Source organism: Thunnus albacares, chromosome 7 (assembly GCF_914725855.1).
Source record: "Thunnus albacares chromosome 7, fThuAlb1.1, whole genome shotgun sequence".
Taxonomy (NCBI): domain Eukaryota; kingdom Metazoa; phylum Chordata; class Actinopteri; order Scombriformes; family Scombridae; genus Thunnus; species Thunnus albacares.
The window spans coordinates 5,724,806-5,743,524 of NC_058112.1; the positions used below are offsets into that span (position 1 = coordinate 5,724,806).

The 18,719-nt window shown below is 40.2% G+C and overlaps 2 protein-coding genes across 3 annotated transcripts; both read left to right on the top strand.

The window, feature by feature from the left end:
- The first annotated feature begins 39 nt into the window (after nucleotides 1-39).
- LOC122985729 (DEP domain-containing protein 7-like) lies at nucleotides 40-7,317 on the top strand. Of its 2 annotated transcripts, none has more exons than XM_044356594.1 (12): nucleotides 40-223; nucleotides 452-637; nucleotides 781-922; nucleotides 1,072-1,167; nucleotides 1,720-1,910; nucleotides 2,566-2,767; nucleotides 2,914-3,068; nucleotides 3,277-3,408; nucleotides 3,607-3,749; nucleotides 3,954-4,079; nucleotides 4,894-4,969; nucleotides 6,794-7,317. In XM_044356594.1, the coding sequence occupies exons 1-12, from the start codon at nucleotides 157-159 to the stop codon at nucleotides 7,003-7,005; spliced, it is 1,728 nt and encodes a 575-aa protein (XP_044212529.1). In that variant the 5' UTR covers nucleotides 40-156; the 3' UTR covers nucleotides 7,006-7,317. The 2 variants fall into 2 exon arrangements, with proteins under 2 accessions (XP_044212529.1, XP_044212530.1); XM_044356595.1 differs by lacking the exon at nucleotides 6,794-7,317 and adding an exon at nucleotides 5,475-5,758.
- A 995-nt stretch (nucleotides 7,318-8,312) lies between these two features.
- On the top strand, nucleotides 8,313-18,428 carry tcp11l1 (t-complex 11, testis-specific-like 1). Its single transcript, XM_044357170.1, has 10 exons — nucleotides 8,313-8,640; nucleotides 9,033-9,182; nucleotides 11,851-11,983; nucleotides 12,076-12,196; nucleotides 12,465-12,685; nucleotides 12,978-13,114; nucleotides 13,498-13,676; nucleotides 13,814-13,995; nucleotides 15,265-15,437; nucleotides 15,548-18,428. Exons 2-10 carry the CDS (start codon nucleotides 9,041-9,043, stop codon nucleotides 15,769-15,771), a joined length of 1,512 nt encoding a protein of 503 aa, XP_044213105.1. The 5' UTR covers nucleotides 8,313-8,640; nucleotides 9,033-9,040; the 3' UTR covers nucleotides 15,772-18,428.
- The last annotated feature ends 291 nt before the right edge of the window (nucleotides 18,429-18,719 follow it).

An 18,719-nucleotide genomic window follows, 5' to 3' on the forward strand; every position in this document is an offset into this window, starting at 1 on the left:
GCTAAGCGATTGCTGCCATCTAGCGGTTATATTTGGAAACTACATAAACCAGATGCTCCCGTGCGTGGACCTAGGTTAATTGCTTTCTCCTGTTTGTCTTCCCACCTATTACCAACCAAAGCAGTGTTTCCTCAACTGTTTTATCAGTTGGGAAACATGGCTTCAATTAAGGAAAGAGCAGCGGCGTTGAACCTTGCAGAGAAACTGTGTGTGCGTCCTCAAGGTAATTTAATTAACACGCGTTTCAACGAGGTGTTGCGATTCCTGTAGCTCACGGAGGCCTGTTCATGTAGTTATTCTTTCATATTTTCTTGCCTTTCCTCTTTTTCCATCCCCTGTCTTTCCTCAGATCAGTAGCCTAACTCAGCCCTGCAAAGATCATTTGTAAAATATGAAGAGAGTGACTTAGTTTATTTTCCTTGGATCATGTTTCTCTTTGCCTGTCTCTCAGCTCATGGTGTGGCCAGCAAACCAGTCCAGTCTTCCTCCTTGTGGAGTAGCCTCATCTCCCACCTCAGGTCCACCGTGACAGTGAAGCGTAGACGAGTCCACCTGAAGTCCCACAGTGACTGTTTCCTGGGCTCAGAGGCTGTGGATGTGGTGGCAGAACACATAAATCATGTGAAAGGCTTTGAGGGTGCGTGAACTGGGCATTGTGTGTTATTTTCTCAAATTTTACTTCAAATAATTGGATGAACCTCTTCATTATCCTGTTTTTATTTATGAGCCAAAAGACATTCAACAATTAGTCATTTCCACTTTGTTTTATTTCAATTAAAGGTGCTACCGTATCACGGGACAAAGTGGTGTTGGTGTGCCAGGCTCTGCTTGACTGCAATGTCTTTGAGGCAGTGGGAACCAAAGTGTTTGGCAGAGACAAGAAGCAGGATTTGTTTCAGGACAGCAAAAGTGCTCTTTATAGGTTAGACACACACAAATCTGATTACGCCCTCTTCAGTGAGATATTCTTTCATTATGTCACAGTCAAAATATTTTCCTAGCTGTCATCCATGCTGGCTGAAAATATGTGAACAATGTAGCCTTTTATCTGCCTTTTAAAATGTCACACAGGTTTGTAAATGTGCATACTCCTTCAGTTGATGAGCTGGAGAGAGGTATGCTTGTGAACGGGATCCAAAAACTCTTCTGCAGTGCTCCTTCAGACAGGTATGAAGTCTACATTATGTTAAGTTTAACTTCTGTTAGATGTGAGCATTCATATCATACACTGAGGTACTGGTTTATTAGCTACACAATCTAATGCAGCCTCAAAAATGACCAAAGAGTGGAATCAACACCTTGTTCAACCAGTGTCAACAAAACCTGAATGTTTTAAACTTCACAAAGACAGGACTTATTGATGGGACTACTCTATGTAATTGCATGGATTGTCCATGTATACCTAATAAGGTTTATACTGCCAACTGTGTATATCTGTTTTCAGATATCAACTGTCAACTGTCCTGGTTTTTCCCCCAGTGAGCGAAAATGTCAGTGAAATGACATTCTGTGAACATTTTAGACAACTGTTTACTCTATGTGAAAATTATATGTACATGTTTTAAAGAGAAAGCTTTGTTGGGGTTATGCATTATCCAACTTTCTGCACATTCTGGTGTATCTTAATTCTGACATTTAACTATTAATCACAGTGTTCAGAACCAGAGCCCTCAAAATGCTTTCTGACATCCCTCAAGCTGTCTGTGTTTTGCTTTTCAGGCAGGAAGAGCAGACAGTTCCCACCGGGTCACATGTTCCAATGTCTACCCCTGTCAAATTCACTCAGATGTGCATAAAAGCCAACCAAGTGGACACTCCTGTCAGTGCCAGCCTGTCACTGGAGCCCATGGTGGACAGTCTGAGTCTGAGTCCTAGCAGAGCACAGACAGACTCTGTTTTACCACAATCATGTAAGTCATGTTTCACCCTGTTGTGCTGCCTCTCTTACATTGAGGGCCACGTTTAGGTTTCAAGTGGAATTCAGTCATATTTCTTTTAATAGAAGATGCATAAATGAATTCATTTTTCTCCTCATTTTGTCAAACATCTACTCAGGGTCACATGGGTTGGAACTTCCAGCATACATTGGGTAAAAGGGAAGGAAACAGTCTGAACAGGTCGTCTGTGCATTAGAACAATGAATTTCTAAACACTTGCAATGTTTTTTTTTAACCACCAGGACTGAATTTTTGTTGTCATTGAATTTTAAGAGGCAGATCTGAGTTTTACAAAGTACATAATATGATTTATCCACATATTTATTTATGAATTCGCTGAGCCCCATTGATTGGATGTCATATTAATGCCTATAAAGAGTTTTTGACAGCAGATCAATTCACATCAGCAATATACTGACCACATCACATTGACCAGTTATTATGACATTAATCCTTTCCTCAGCAAAAGTCTTGCTGACAATGATTGAAAAAGACCTGAAGGTCAAGTGTTGTACACTTTAAAAATCAAAGACTAAAAAGGTGAAAAAGTGAGGAGAGTATACAACAGAACAATATGATATAATTAAAAAAAAAAACAAAAAAAAACATACTCTGCTCCAATCCCCAGTGGTAGATGAGGTGTGGCAGGAGCAGACTCTGCTGAGGCTGTTAAACCTGGTGGAGCTTCCCCTGCTGGAAGGGGTGCTTCAGTGCATCCAAACCCCACCCTCTTCCCCTCCATCACACCTGCTGGCTCACAGTAACCCAGACCTGATCTATAGCAGCAACCACCTGGACAGACAGATCCTCAAGGCCTTCAGGGACTCTCAGTATGTTTGGCTCACTCAGTTCTTTTAAATTCATCTTACTAATTGAACTGCTTCCACATGTAGTTGCTATGAATGCAGATTTCATTTCAGTGTCTCTGCAATAAAGTTAATCTTATTAAAATAAATATACTTATTTTATCCTGCAGGGAGGATGAGTGGCTCTGTGCAGCTCTGGACTGTCTGGACTTCCTCCCTGACCAGCCGGTGGTGGAGCTGAGCAGAGAGCTGCCTCACTGTTTCCCTCGAGATCAGGAGAGCTGTGAGCAAGTGCCAGCTGACAGCAGCAGCACCCAAGATGGAGGCAAGAGCTTGAATGAGTATCAGTGGGCGATCAGTCCTTTTTTTGAGCTTTTGCTATGATTTGATACAGTGTGGTAGTCTTTTGTTCATTCATTGTCAGGGGTTGGTTTTTTCACTTGAGGGTTTGTGTTGATGCATGCAGCTGTGTTGTGTTTATGATATTGGCATCAACTAACGTGTGCCGTATTAATTTTCATCTCTGGCTCCAGGTAATAATTGTGATGAGGAGTGCAAGCTGCTGTTGTATGGGACACTGGTCAAACACTACAGCCACACAGACAGACCTCCACTGCTGCCCCAGCACATGACTGACATCTACACAGCCATCACTGACCTGCTTGGTAAGGACTGGGACTGTGGCTCACAAGAAAAGCTGATTGTGTCACTTGTTTAGATTCCCATTGTCCAAGTATGAGTGAACCAGGGGTTGGAAACAAGCTTGTTTAGCTATCAAAGTACCCATATGCCAACTTAACTTAACCTCAGTATCAGTGCAACATCCTTCCTTCTGCTTACTCTTATTTCCATCTCTTTCCCAGTGAATGCAAAGTTGGGCACGGCTCTTGAAGCTCTGCAGCTGTGTCTGAAGCTGCTGTCATCCAGCTGCAGAGAGGAGCTGCGCAGGCTGCTTTCATTCATGGCTCTGGCAGCTGACCCACAAGGGATAAAACTGGACAAGGAGGTGAAAAATAGTTACTAAATCTTATGTTGAATGATGCATTTTTAAAATGTCCAAGGAAAGAATCTCTAAACCTAGAAATCATCATTGTGATATACAGCCTGTCCCTCTGTCTTCAGGTGGAGAGGTGAGAGGCAGGTAAAAAAGTGAGCTTGTTTCAACAACTGTACCATATTTGACATTAAAGATATGCTGTTGAACCTGCAGATGGAGAACAGATTGGCAGTGAAGTGCTCTTTCTCCAGGGCAGTCCTCCACTGCAAAGCTCTCTCAAAGGAGAAAGAGGACCTGATGGTGGTCTTCATGCTCAGCAACATAAAGGAAATCTTTAAGGTAATGAAATGTTTTCAGAATATATTGTAATGCTGCTCTCTTTGGATCTTTACCTTGCCTTAAGCCATGGGTTGCTTAGTGTTTCGTATTTCCATGTCCGTAGGACACTCACACCTTAGGAGACTCACAAGAGAAATGTTGGTTGAAATAGTCAAAATTGAAGCAACCCATAATGCAACTCAATAGCATTTTTTCAGTAGTCCCTCCCTGCATGATTAACGCCCACATTTTTCAAACTACACCCCCAGTTTGCAAGGTGTCTTTCTGTTATAAATTTGAAGCCCCAGAGCCCAAGTCATGATAACCCTGATGACATCACTATGACATCACCAGGGTTATTTTCTCAGACTTGACAAAGCACTTCCTGAGCCACAAAAGACATTATTCAACTGTATTTACAGGCTGAGTAGTACTCCCCAGTACTAGTAAACTGACCTTTATGTATAAAATTCACATGTATTTGCTCTAATTAAATTTAGGCTATTAAATCAAAACCTACCATCTTGCACAAAGTGGAAACCAGAGTCTGGCCCAATAATATGTCATAAAAAGTCAACAAAGCATTTGTGTTGTTCAATGGTGCTGTAACTCCTTGTTACATAAATAAATTGCTTAAATTGAATTGCAAAATGTAGTTTAGGAAATGCTGTAACAGACATTTGTGCAAGGGCTTCTGTGAAAAGGAGAAATGGGAGCACCTACTGAATGAACGGGCAATTTCCAACTGTGTAACTTCACACTTCACTTCATCGACAAATCATTTTCTGTCATTAAATGATTTGCCGACCAAGACTTTCTTTTCTTTTTGCTCCAGATACCAGGGGCTCTGCACAAAGGAGTGAGTGACAAGCTGGCCAGCCTGGTACAGGGGAAGCAGCCCGATGTGACTGGTAAATGCCTGTTTACGGGTGGTAGCCCAACACAAAGCCGTTAAATACTAGAACATTACGAGAATAGATTGGGACATGGTAGAAATCCTACCATCTCAGCGGGGTGTAGCTGTTGCTGTGCAGCTGCAGGTTTCGATCCAGGGTAGATGTGTCATGCATAAATAATACTTCACTTGTTCTCACCATCATGACATCTTTTTTTTTTCTTGAGATAAACTCAAAATTACACGTCTGTGCATGAGGTTTTGGATCCACTAAACTGTCAGGGATTTCACAGGTCATTGTGGCCTTATGTGCCTTAATTACATTTAGGAATGTTTATTATTCAGCTTCTTGATGATATCTGATAACCCATAATTTCCATGGTATTTCAGCTGATAATGGTTCTGCTATTTTTCATTTCAATTCAGTACCACCACGTGTCTGGTTACAGATGTCTAAAAAAAACCCCACTGCTTCATTTGTATCTGTCATGATTTATTACTTAACACGTCACTGTTTCCAGATATCTTGAATCACTGAAGAAAAGAAGATGATTTCAACATGCAATATTTTTCTTGGCGTTAAATCTTTGTGGATGAATATTGTTCATATTTTTGATGCAGGAGCTGGTTCCTTAAAAGCTTCTCCTGTAAGATGCAGACTGTCTCTGTTGCCTAAATTGAAAAGTTACTATCAAGCATATTAACATAACGCATTGAAAATATATTTGTCATATTTTGAACAGACTAGATTATGTCAAAGTATTTTATGCTTTTCATATAATGGGCAATTTTTTGACATGGACCCCAATCACATTTTTATGTGAATATTGCCAATGACGGCTAACTGTAATAAAAGTACCCAATTTCAAAATGCATTGTTACTCATTTAGAATACAGCTAAAATGAGCATTACTTCCTTATCTCATATCCTGGTTTTAAAAGCTCCTGCTCTTAAAGCCACCCCATGTCACTTTTGCTGAATAACGGCCTCTGTGGCCAAAAGGGACAAAATTAGGAGATAAAGGTAAACAGTAAAATATGGTGTAACACTAACACAGGTTGAAAAGAGACAGTGAGTGAATTTACTCAGCAATGTTAGTGACACAGCAATCTATGGAAAGTTTGCTAACATTAACCATCATAAGATTCTGTTCATACCAGACAAAGTGAGAGTGTGTTGTATTTAATTTAGAAAATGTGTATTTTATTGCTCATGAATTACTCTTAACAAATATTTTTATACTATCAAGGATCAAATTATGTGTAATATGAAAAGGGTTTTGTGTAATGAGAAACCCACAGAGAGCTAACACTTGACTCTGCAGTCCCCCTCAGCTCTATGGAGCGTTTTAGCATCTTTCAGCTCATTGCTTTGTTTTTAAAGCTCATAACTTTAGTGTTTTGGTTCACTGTCACTGCTCTCATCAACCTCAAATAAGCTCTGATAAACCTACTGCACACTGCCCGCCCAACACCAAACTGGAGACAGAAAAGGTTAACAAATAGCTGCTTCACAGAGTGGAGTATTTAGTTACTTAAGAGCCAGATTTTTCTTTGTGGAGTTGGAGACCAAAACAGAGCTAAAAGGAAAGTGCATATTTGATTTACATTCACCAAAAATATGACTCCAAAGTAATATGTTGCTGCGTGTCTCCGGTGTGTTCCGCTCAACCCAAGTGGCCAAAAAATAAAAATATCCACTCATGTAGCTTTAAAGTCCCAGATGTTACTTGGCAATGTTAATGGGAAGTTGATGAATATGGCATTTAAACATTTAACTGTCAACTCTGTGTTTCCTACACTTTAACATGGTGTGTGTCTCTTCTCTTCTGTTCTTCAGGCTCTGTGCTCTGTCAGCAGGTCTCCAGCAGGACTTGCACTGACTCTACAAAGACGACCACCAACCAGGAACTGTGGACTCTGCTGAACAGCATCCACCTGGACACCAAGATCTCAACCAAGGAGAGAAAGCGCCTGCTCAGACAGTTTTACCAAGCCCACCCACAGATATTTAACCATTACTTTGGTGAATCTGCTGTTAGTGTGCTGTAAATGTGTGAGGCAATGTGCCCATGCTGTGTTCTGTAGCCACATACAGTTTAAACAGTAGCAAGAGAAGAGTGTGGGTTTTTTTGTTGTTGTTGTTGTTGTTGTTGTTGTTGTTTTCTTCTTTTTTGCAAATAGCTACAGATGGACTTGACTGACCATTGGATATATTGAGGAAAATAAGTTTCATCTTGCAAGATATGTTGTAAAATTTTTCTCCTTTCTGAATCATCCTAGAAATACCAGTGACTTCATAAATGTGCAAGTTGTGAGTGAAATATTGCAAATAAATAAATAAATATCTTATTTGATTTTAAACCCTGCCCTCTTTCCTAATCTCAACCACATTAAATTTGGCAACTTGTAAAACCAATAAATTCACATCAAAACAATGCAAAATGATTTGCATAATAAAATTTATTCTGATATTTTCAACTTTGTCTAGATGTGTCTTGCCAAATAAAGTCCAATTTGAAGGCTGTGAAATTTGAATGTGTTTAATTCAAAATACAGAAAAGTCTGCAGCTTTTGTCCAAAGGAATGCAAGGAAAAAAATGTAGAGCATAAAGTTGAGTAATTGTTGACAAACATGTAATGCTGTTAAAGTGCCACTATGTGGTCGGTTGATGTAGTTCTTGTTGCCTGAGTAGTGAGAGGGAATGATCTAATGATCCAATAAGAATGGCTGCTGTATATGTTGTATTCTAGATACTATTAATACAATAATACAATACTGATGCATACCATTGCACATATATTTTTTATTAGTATTTTTATTTATCATGTTCCTTACTTATTATTCCTATTTCTGTTCCCTTACAAATCTCTGCTGCTGTGAGACTGCAGTTTCCCCACAGCAATAAGTAAATAGCTATCTATCTATGTAGGTAGCTAGCTAGCTAGCTATCTTAGTGCAAAGGAATAAGAAGAGAAGTCTACTAATGTAGAAACTCCTTAAAAATGAGTAACATTTTAAAGTCCTTAAAAATGTTAAAGGCAGTGGTTCTCAAAATGCCGTCTGGGGACCCTCAGGGGCCCTTGAGGAGGCTCCAGCAAAAAGGGTTAGGTTCAGGAGAATAATTTATTTTCACTATAATAACACAGTGACAGAATGTGTGACTATTTTGGTCATGGGTTATATACACTTTCTGTAATAAAACATCTGAAGGCAAAAATCTTAATTGTGTCACTTTAGGGGTCTTTAACGTGAAAAAGTTTGAAAACTACTGTTTTAAGGAGTTTAAAATGTTACCCAAAATGCTCGCGTGCCCGCCATGGACATCCGTGGTGCGCGCGGAGGGGGCTCGAACAAGACGTCATGTTAGCCCCACCCAAAACAGGAAGTGTCGCTTGGTTAGCGGCAAACCATCAGGGGAGGGCTACGACGTAAATAAACTCGACTTCTCTAGGACGAAACAACGCCTTTCTTGTGTTGAAGACGGTTTCTGGCTGTGGTGAACTTGTGAATAAATCTGTGACCGGGCTTATGCCGCTATGGGTGTGTTATGAAGGAGTAGCTGTGTCATTAGGCTTTGCTTGTTGTTGACAGAGTCGTGTTCACGCCGACTACAGCTAACGGTACATAAGTTGAGCTCCACAGCTCACTAACTCATCTTATTCCTCTGGGCTGCCGACTACAAGGTTAGTAACGCAGATAAAGATAAAATAAACATGTAAAGCTGTGAAGACAGCCACAATGCCAAGAGGCTTTGTTCTGTTTACCTCTGTCTTAGCATCACACAGTGGCACAGTGACTCCTCTCCCCCTCCTCTCCTCCTGTAGGTGATGTCATCATCTCTAGATAACAATAACAAACCTACATTTGTCCTAACTGTCTGTACTGTAACATGTAACCACATCATATTACAAAAACCTTTTCATCACTGCTTGTCACTGCTAAAAAAAAGTCAATGACAATACTGCTTCACGTCAAATATGTTATGTCACATATGTGCTGCAATCATCAGGCATTCAGCAGCACTGCACAGCATTTTGCAGATTGCAGTTTAATTCCGTCATCTGATATTCTGCAGACCTTAGCATGCCAAAGGAGGCAGACCACCTTGAGAGAGGAGGAGACAAGGAGGCGAAGGAGGAGAGGGCGCAGGATGCTTCGGAGGAGACGGTGAGGAAGAGGGTCCGGGCAAATACTCCGAGCCCGCACAGAGGGATCACCCCACAAGGTGAGGAATAAGCCGATATCAGAGGGGAACTCCAGCCACACAGAGCAACAGCCCTGATGAAGTACAGTGGCCATGTAAGCCTGCATCAGTTTAATTTGAGTAGGGGAAGAAACACTTCAAGAGGAAGGCCACTCTCACACACTCTCCAACCATTTACCATTTACACATCCAGACAGTTGAGTCTCCAATTAGCCTAACCTGCATGTCTTAACAGGTGAGAATAAGATTTACTGATTCTTGTTAAATTTTGAATGTGATCCCTAGCCTTTCTTTCCTTTGCTGAGCTCTGTTTTTGGACACATTTATACCTCAGAGGGGATGCGCTGGGTGTGTGCTATGAGATAAGCAGAGAGGAGCTTTTACATGTGCAAGAATAATCAAAAAGATTTTGTTGTTGATCATGCGACCAGTATCCATGGACTAACACAACAGAACTTCTGTTGCACAGCTACGGTCTAGGATGTCCAAGCTGCTGCTGCGTGTGTCTATACTTGGACTACAACTTAAGATCATTTTTTGTTATCGATTAATCTGACAGTTATTCCCACGATTCATTGATTAATCATTTGGGCAATAAAACATCAGAAAACGGTGAAAAACACAACATCCTGGAATCCAAGGTGATGTCCTCACATGTTTTATTTTGTCCAACCAACAGTCCAAAACCCCACAATGTTAAATTTACAGTAATTTAAGACCAAGAAAAGGAACAAATTCTCATCTTTTAGAGCCTTGAACAAGCTAATGTTTGGTATTTTTGCTTGAAAAATTACTTAACAATTATTCAATCATCAAAATAGTTGCCAACTAATTATCCTATTAATCGACTACTCGTTGCAGCTCTAATCCATACTGTATTTTAGGTCTGGAAGCATAGTGTCAGGTTGTCAAGCCTTACCCTAGCTCCAGTTTGACTTGAGTCATCCTTAGATTAATAAAAGAAAAAAGTTGTGCATTTAAATGGGAACACAAACAACCTTCCCTTTGAACAGAGGGGAAGAAACACGCCAGCCTCACAAGCTCATTCCTTCAGGGGTTGGCAAATAAACTCTCCTTGTCTGCACTGCTTGCCTGTTTTTAACTCTTCAACAACTCCACTCCTTTAAAATAGAATGTTGCCGATTTAGCATTGCACTCCTATAACATTATCGGAGTCATTATGGACAGCTTTTTTTTTATCCAAATCAATGTAGCAGAACCAGAGATATCATCTTTTTTATATACAATGCAACTTGACCACAGTTAGGTCTGAGATTTGGGTGTGTTATGCTCTAATGTAGCCGCGAGCAGAGATGAGGAGCGGCCTACAGAGGTCTGGTAACCTCATTCCCAAGATGTTTTTTTTATTTTGATTTGTAGTCTTCAGCCCCAACCAATGCTGACTCAAGTGACATCACACGAGGTAATCTATCAAGTTTCACACAGCTCCCTCTAGACTCACAATAGACTTTGTAGATTTTTTTCACATATCCAGCAGCACTCCTCAAGACCTGCAAACAGACACTGAGACTCAGTGGAGTTCCCGTTTAATTCTCATCTTTGATGTCACTTCAGCATACCTATACTGGATTTTTGATATCAATACAATCCCGATAATGATAATTTTGGAGTTTAAATGATAAATCAACCAATAGTATTTTTTTTTAACAATCTGTTTTTGTGATTAAGACACATACTAAGCCGGATATTTTACAGTGTAAAAATCAACTTGTTCTCTATTGGATAAACTATGTAATGCTGACACTGCTTCTAAATTATCTCAAACCTAGTGTGGCACTTCTTTATTGCTTATCTACCAACATATACTGTACATGGATACCAATATACTGTATCTGCAGTAAGCATATGTTGGCCTATATATTTTTCCTGGCCGATTCATTGATCTTGGTCTATTTGAAAGCATAGTTTCAAGCAGTGGGTTTATTAGTGATGGCTTGCTTCTTATACTGAGACACACCACATTTAATGGACTTGATGGATGCTCGTTGTATAACATGTTTGGCACAGACAGCACACAGCGCAGCCCCTCTGAAAAATAAAGTCCTGTCCATGAGGTCTTGAATGTTCAGACATTAACCTTAGCCTTAGTTAGGTCCATGGTTCAACACCAGTGTTGCTGACCCTCAAAACATGAGAATATCAATATACAAAACTGTCTTCCAAAGCTGGAAACCAGACAAATAAAACACTTTGGACACTTATTTTTATTAGAAAGGGTTAGCACAGTCAGCACTGATTTAGATTATGCTTCCTTATCTGATTGTTCCCACTATGAATTTTATCATACTTTCCACATTTTTCATTTACATAGCTTTATGCTTGACAGATGATGATATTGCAAGTGTGAGTTGGAATGTGTGACTTTTTCTTCATGCTCATAGTTATAAATTGGATTAACCTAGAGCACAAGAATAAAGACAATAGAGACTTAGGTTTCAGACTAAACAGAGAGCAACACTGACAGCAGGATGAGTTGAGGGGATAACACATCTTGTAGTTGGTGTGTGCCTGCTGTCAATACAGTCCCATTTGAACTAAAAGATAACCCCCCCCCCCCCCCTTTAACAACATGAAAGTTCGGAGGTATAACTTTCGGAGAGAAATACACTGATGTGTAATTTTGCAGGAATGAAACTTTTTATAATGATGGCTTTTTCCTCCCTCATAGCCAGCCCTCCCAGGTTTGTGTCTGTGGAGGAGCTGATGGAGACGGCTAAAGGAGTCACCAACATGACTCTGGCCCATGAAATAGTGGTCAACCAGGCTTTTCAAGTCAAACCTGCAGAGCTTCCTGAAGGAAGGTGAGTTTTCGATTGGATACTGTCATTTTCCTTTGAGTACTGGTCTTCTTTCTTGCTGTAGAAGTAACCATCCCTCCTGTGCTCCTGTACAGTTTGGAGCGCAGAGTGAAGGAGATTATGCACAGAGCATTCTGGGATTGTTTGGAAGCTCAGTTGAAGGAGGACCCGCCGTCGTATGACCATGCCATTAAGCTGCTGGCTGAGATCAAAGAGGTGAGGCAGAGTGAGAGTTTATTCAGGAAATAGACTGGTCACAATAACTGCAGCACTCTGCACATGTGTGCTCTAAATTTAGCTGCCACCTTCTCTCCTAAAATATGATCCTGGAGTTGTTCGTATTTTGAGAAGGTCACAGGCACAGGGCTTCATCCTATTGTATGTGGACATGCAATGCAATATCCATCCCTCCCTTGTTCATTCCTCTCTACATTCAGTCATTATGTCTTTCCTTTCCTGCCTTCATCATCATCTGCCCATCCAGACACTGCTGTCTTTCTTGCTGCCGGGCCATGGACGTCTGCGGTCCCATATTGAGGAGGTTCTGGACCTGCCTCTAATCCATCAGCAGGCTGAGAATGGAGCACTTGACATTGGTCAATTGTCCCAGTTCATTGTTGGGATGATGGGCTCACTGTGCGCCCCCTGCAGGGACCAGGACATCAATAAGCTGAAGGAGATTGCCGATATTGTGCCTTTGCTCAAGTAGGCCAATAAACTATTATTAGCACAGCATGTTCCAGGCCTCTGTTTATTTTTAGATTGTGTAATTTCATTTCAATCTATTACTCTGTAAATGTCAGCTTGTTCTGGATGTTACCTCAGAGAATGATAAGAGATGAGCTAGCAGAACCTTAATAAGTGAATAATAAGTTCAATTTTAACTCTGTTAAATTTGTAATTTCATGCGTCTTCAGTACATTTTGAGAGGGTGCAATTTCATGACACACGATTCTCTGTTTCTGTATCTGTCTTCCTCTGTCATCTCCCCTCTAAGGGCCATATTCTCCACATTGGACCTGATGAAGATGGACATGGCTAACTTTGCAGTTAGCAGCATCAGGCCTCATCTGATGCAGCAGTCAGCTGAGTATGAGAGGAACAAGTTCCAGGAGTTTCTGGAAAAACAACCCAGTAAGGAGACTTTTCCTCATCATATTACTGAGCATTATATAAGTGGCAGAGCGAAAGTAAAGCAAGAATACTCTTAATAGCTAATTCTTTTGGGTTTTTCATCATCATCTCATCAACCCTGTTTCCAGTTGCAGCAGGCAGCTGTTTTCAGTGACAAAACTCTGACTGCACAATACCTACTGGCACCAATAAAGAGACTTGATGTAACCATAACAACTTAATAAAGTGACAATATGTCAATATTCTGTTTTCAGTCTTGCTGCCCGCAAGTGGCCAAAAAATAAGTGTAACTTTAATCAAGCAGAATATATTTCAGTGTTTATATATTTTACATCCATAAAACTCAGTTGATGTTACATTTCTGATGATCCTTTCTTCCTTAGATGCCTTAGACTACACTGAGAAGTGGCTTGAGGACACAGTTAGATGCCTGAGAGAGGCTGGGACGGATGGTTCTAGTGCTGCCTCATCTCACCCTCCTTCACTCCTCCCCCTTAATGTTCATAATCATGCCTATCTGCGCCTGCTGAGGTGGGACCACGCCTCGGACCCCTTCCCAGAGGTAAACACCCTCAGTCCTGAAGCCTGTCATTGTGTCTCCCTATCATTTATTCAGGTTTTTTCTCCCGCTCGTCATTTCTACATCTCATGCTGTGTCTCAGTCTTCCACCAACTTTATTTCTGCCCTCCTCTCTCTAGACAGTGCTGATGGATCAGGTTCGGTTCCAGGAGATGCAGCAGGAGGCTGAGCAGTTAGTGTTGCTCTCCTCTGTGCTCCTCATCGTCTACACTACCACAGGAGAGGCCATCTCAGGCCTGCCGGGGCTGATGGAGACCCTTAAAAACACTGTCAACATCATGCTTGCAGACATGCACACACCGTGAGTACAATTGCTTCAACTGCAAACAGTCAAACAATAGTCACACATTTGTTACAAGCTATACTGGACAGCTGACTATTTATTCACCTCCATGCATACAAGCTATAAGGGTGGAGTGGAGAGGACATGGATGTAGTGTCCCAAATGCGATTTAGCCAGATATTAAAGCCCCCCTTTAGACATGTTTTAAGAAATATAAAAAATACTCTGCTTTGAATAATTTGTGTTCAATATGGTTATATCCAATCAATTACTTCATTAAAATCCTTAAAATGATATCTACTGCTTAGACTCAGATTTAAGGTGAGCACAGAGAAACTTTCCACTTTCAGCAGATGAATGTGAAAACAGCCTCCTAGTGTCAAATTTAGCACATACATCATTCTGCAGTCAAGCTCATCCAACTGAAGGAACAAGAAGAAAAACACATTCTTGAAAGTTACAGTTTTCCAGGAACAGTGTTCATTTCACTGGGTCTTAAACCTTTGACTAGCATGGTTCTAAATGAACTCACTTGGGATTAGAGTTACAGGGTGACCACAAATTGTGCACGTGGCATGTCCTGGTGGGCCGTAAGAAACATATGCTCTTACTGTGATATGCCTGCTTTGAATTTGGTCAAAGACCTTTGTTATGTGTCTGATGGTCCATGTTTGCATTCCTGAGTAGTTACAAGTAAGAAGTCATTTTAAAGCTGCAATAATCAACATTTGTATATAAACAAAGGATCACAAGAATGTGGTAACTCATGGTGATGACCTCACAGAAAATTATTACCCAACTCTGCAGTTCCCCTCAGTTTCACAGGGCTTTTTAGTGTCTTTCAGCCCATTGTTTTGGTTTTTATGGCCTGCAAACTCCACTTTCATCAACCTCAATTCCAACCACAGTAGGAAGTTGTTTACAGTGAAAAATGATAAACCCACTGTACACTACCTGCCCAGCACCAAACAGCAGACAGACAAAGTAAGAGACTAGCTGGTGATCATATTGGAGCATTTAGCATCTAAAGAGACACATATTTTCCTCAGGAGTTGGTAGAGACCAAAACAGAGCTAAAAGGAGAATGAATATTGAACTGTAACAACTTTTATAAGGTGATAATATGTCATATGTACCAATTTAAAGGGGTACTCTGACAAATAAGTGTTGCACTTCCTTAAAGTTGGGGAAGTTGTTGCCCCCTTAATTCTAGCACCAATTTTACAAGTCATAACCATTTTGTGTTGCCAAACTGTCCTTAAGTAATTTCTTATTGCTTGCCTCAAGGTCTTTTAGTGCACAGGATGCCTTAGCAACCATCGGGGAGAAACTGTGTGTTGAGCTGAGTCAGTGTCTAAGCCAGCATGGCTACTCTCCATTCTCTGCTGACCGAAAGAGCACGCTGAAGGGGCAAATCTTAGCCACCATCCAGCCAGACAACACAGTCCGCAAGCTGATGGGTAAGAAGTGACACATATGATGACTTTCTTCTAATAGGTTGTGTTTGACTTTGTAGATTATGTAGACATTTATTTGGCAATGACACATAACTTCTCTCCTCTCCTCTCAGACTCTCGGGTTCAGACCTACCTCCTGGCTTCCCTGGAGTCCAGTAAACATAAGACCCCTCCTCCTCTCCCAGGAGGTCTGGCTCCAGTCAGCAGGGAGCTGAAAGAGCTTGCTGTTCGCTTCAGTCGCCTCGTCAATTTCAACAAGCTGGTCTTCTCCCCGTTCTACCAAAAGATTCTCCAGACAATCCTGACACCAGAGGAGTGTTCCAGCACAGAGACGTAAACACTACACAGTAGAGTAGGCGGGATGTGGAGAGTGGTCTGTAGTTTTGCAATTTCCCCTCATGACTAACAGTTAAGTTCTAGAGAAAGGAGTTGAGGAAACTGATCTGTATTCAGTGGGTAAAGCCAGCCTCCCGGAGTGTGCACCTCAAACAAACATAATCAAAAAACACTGGCTTCCACCTCAGTTGCATTAACTCACAGTGTTGCTTATGTGATAAAATCTCAGGCCTCATAATTGTGACCTTACAATGGCCATATTCTCTTCTGTTCAGTATTACTAGCAGGGTTGAGTATCATTTGAAATAGTTTGATAGCCAAACCAATACAATAAATGTGTTTTAGTACCAGAACTAGAACAATGATTACAGTTACCATACAGTCACTGAATATAAACACATTTCTATCTACAAAACCTACAAAAGAGCAGTAGCGAAGCGCAGTACAGAATCTAATTAGAGATGGAGTCAACAAATTGAAAGATCATGGCCTGTATTTATTAAGGAAATAGGAAATCAGTCCTTACTGGGACTATGATTCTCAGAGTGATGCATATTTGGTCCTGCTTAGCCTTAAGTAAGTAAGCCTAGGGGTAATTTCATCAATTGTTAATCTGTGTCATAAACTGTTATCAGGAGATGGCCGTCAGACATGCGGGCACATTTTGTGAGAGATGTGTTATTAAAAGACACTGTTTTGATAAAAACTGAATAATCTTTGTGATTAGCCTTGTGTTGGATGCAAATCAAAACACGTGCTGCTTTTGATGTGGCTCATACATATGAGAGGCTACAATATGTTCATATTGTTATGAGACATAACATTTTCCCTAATTTACAAGTTAGTTGGAGTTGAAATTGAAATTAGACATTGACATTTGACATTTTTGCCGTGTTTGTAACCTTGCACATTATTAAATCACAATAAGGTACTAGGCTTGTAAAATTATCTATGGATTGGGTTGTCATGGTTTATTTCATGCAGCTGGGGCAAATTGCCCTCTATTTTAAATTGTATATATACATTTAAGTCATGGTTTGCCAATTATTGCTGACAGCCCAATGCAAATGGTATAAGTGTTGTAAACCTCTCCCTTTGCCATGTTGTGAAAACCTTGGTTTCTGCACGGATGTGTTCTCCTTTGCATCACCCACAAGGCACAAATATATAAAAGTTTTGTCAAAATTGTATCCTATAAGCTCATTGTCATCAAGCATCCCCAATTCATCTCTCCTCCCACAGTAAGTGTGTGCATGTCTCTGCCTGACCTACATCTCCTGTCAGCTCCTAGCAGGTTAGGACACCTTTGGAGCTCTCTGAAATGTTCCTTATTTTCTACTTTAAGAAAGTTGAAAAAACAAAACAAGACTAAATAGGCATTCCTCATCAAATATTTGGTCCAGATTGATTTCCTGCTGTGAGATGCTTAATAAATAAGGACCATGACCAAGTACTCAGTAACGGCTTTCAGTATATGACGGTTTTCAAACTCAGTGGTACTGACGGTTCAGTTGATATTAAACGGTTAGGCAGCTGTACAGCACACACAAGTAAAAGAACATGTAAAAGACAGATGACGCATGCTGTTTTTTACACTGAAATAGTTGGGAAATACAGTGGATACAGAATCTGAACACCTTTTTACTGAACTTTCTTATTAATACCCTTCAAATGAAATTAGTCTTATCGGTTTTGTTTGGCTAGAGCAGTGGTTCCCAACCAAGGAGTCAGGGGTCACTAAAGGAATCACTTCAACACTGACTGAAAAAAACAAAAAAAAAACACATTTTTTCTGACTTATCTCAAATGCTTGTTTTTTTTCCTGTGTGATACTAGATAATTCAGTCCTCTCAAAACATAAGATTAGATAAATTAAGATTTGATACATTCTTACTGTTAAGGAGGAATAAAATAACCGCATGGAATGTCTGTCTCTGGCTAATGCAGCGACTTTAATACATGACAAATCAATGTATTTCATTACACTGATGCAGAAATCATTGCCATAATATAGTCCAGCTCACTGAATTGCAACAAAGCCCACAATGACTCAACATACCCAGAGAAAAACTGCATGGCAAAATCTCAACCGCTTATAAAACAAAAATGTGAGACTTACCATTTCATTTTTTTTTTTTAAACTCAGGCCATTTCACAGTAGAAAAAAGGTGCGTAGACGTTTAATATCCATTGTATGTGCACAAAAGAAGGTTCTTATCAGATACTGTTCAGTATGAGACTAGATTAGACGAACATGATCAGAATACATTCATGCTGTACTGAAGGGAAACCAGACTGGTGTTGTGGACCAACTTGAATGAACTGTTGCTTTTAATTGTTACTTGCTTATTAAATTAAGTTAACTTATTTATATAACATTTATGATGGTTTATAATATGTTTTAGAATGTTTACTGTTGACAAGCACCTTGCCTTGCTGTTGAGTCTGATGTTTCTCATACATATTTTACACTCTACAGCCTGTTAGATTCAACTTACCGCAGAGTAATTAGAGTGGTTGTAATGTTTCTTCACTCCTCCAGGCATCATATGTTCCACAAATTAAGGACACATGTTCGTTGACTAATCACATCAATTACACTGTTATTTGTCTTTGAATGTTCATCTAACATGTCAATAAAGCATTGTTTGTCCCGCACAGCAGAGTCACTTCTGTCATCAGTATTTTCTTTTTGTTGGTGCACAGCACAAAATAGCATTTCGCAGACTACATCATCGTTGTAGGTTTATAAGGTGACAGCCACTTTATTCAGTAATCATTTAGTGGTTACTAATCACCAGAAGTTGCACTCATGCTAAAACAACACATAAAGGTACCCATCAATATCATTTTCACCAAGGTGATTTATATGCAATACATATATGAGAAGGTAGGTGGAGCTAGAACTCATTAACAATCTGACATTAAGTGGGAGTTTTATTAACGTAA

Coding starts and splice junctions, on each gene's coding strand:
- LOC122985729 (XM_044356594.1), top strand. CDS start 157: ATGGCTTCAATTAAGGAAAGAGCAGCGGCGTTGAACCTTGCAGAGAAA. Junction 923..1,071: donor AGCAAAAGTGCTCTTTATAG/GTTAGACACACA, acceptor AATGTCACACAG/GTTTGTAAATGTGCATACTC. Junction 3,069..3,276: donor CAGCAGCACCCAAGATGGAG/GCAAGAGCTTGA, acceptor CTCTGGCTCCAG/GTAATAATTGTGATGAGGAG.
- tcp11l1 (XM_044357170.1), top strand. CDS start 9,041: ATGCCAAAGGAGGCAGACCACCTTGAGAGAGGAGGAGACAAGGAGGCG. Junction 12,686..12,977: donor GATATTGTGCCTTTGCTCAA/GTAGGCCAATAA, acceptor CTCCCCTCTAAG/GGCCATATTCTCCACATTGG. Junction 13,996..15,264: donor CTTGCAGACATGCACACACC/GTGAGTACAATT, acceptor GCTTGCCTCAAG/GTCTTTTAGTGCACAGGATG.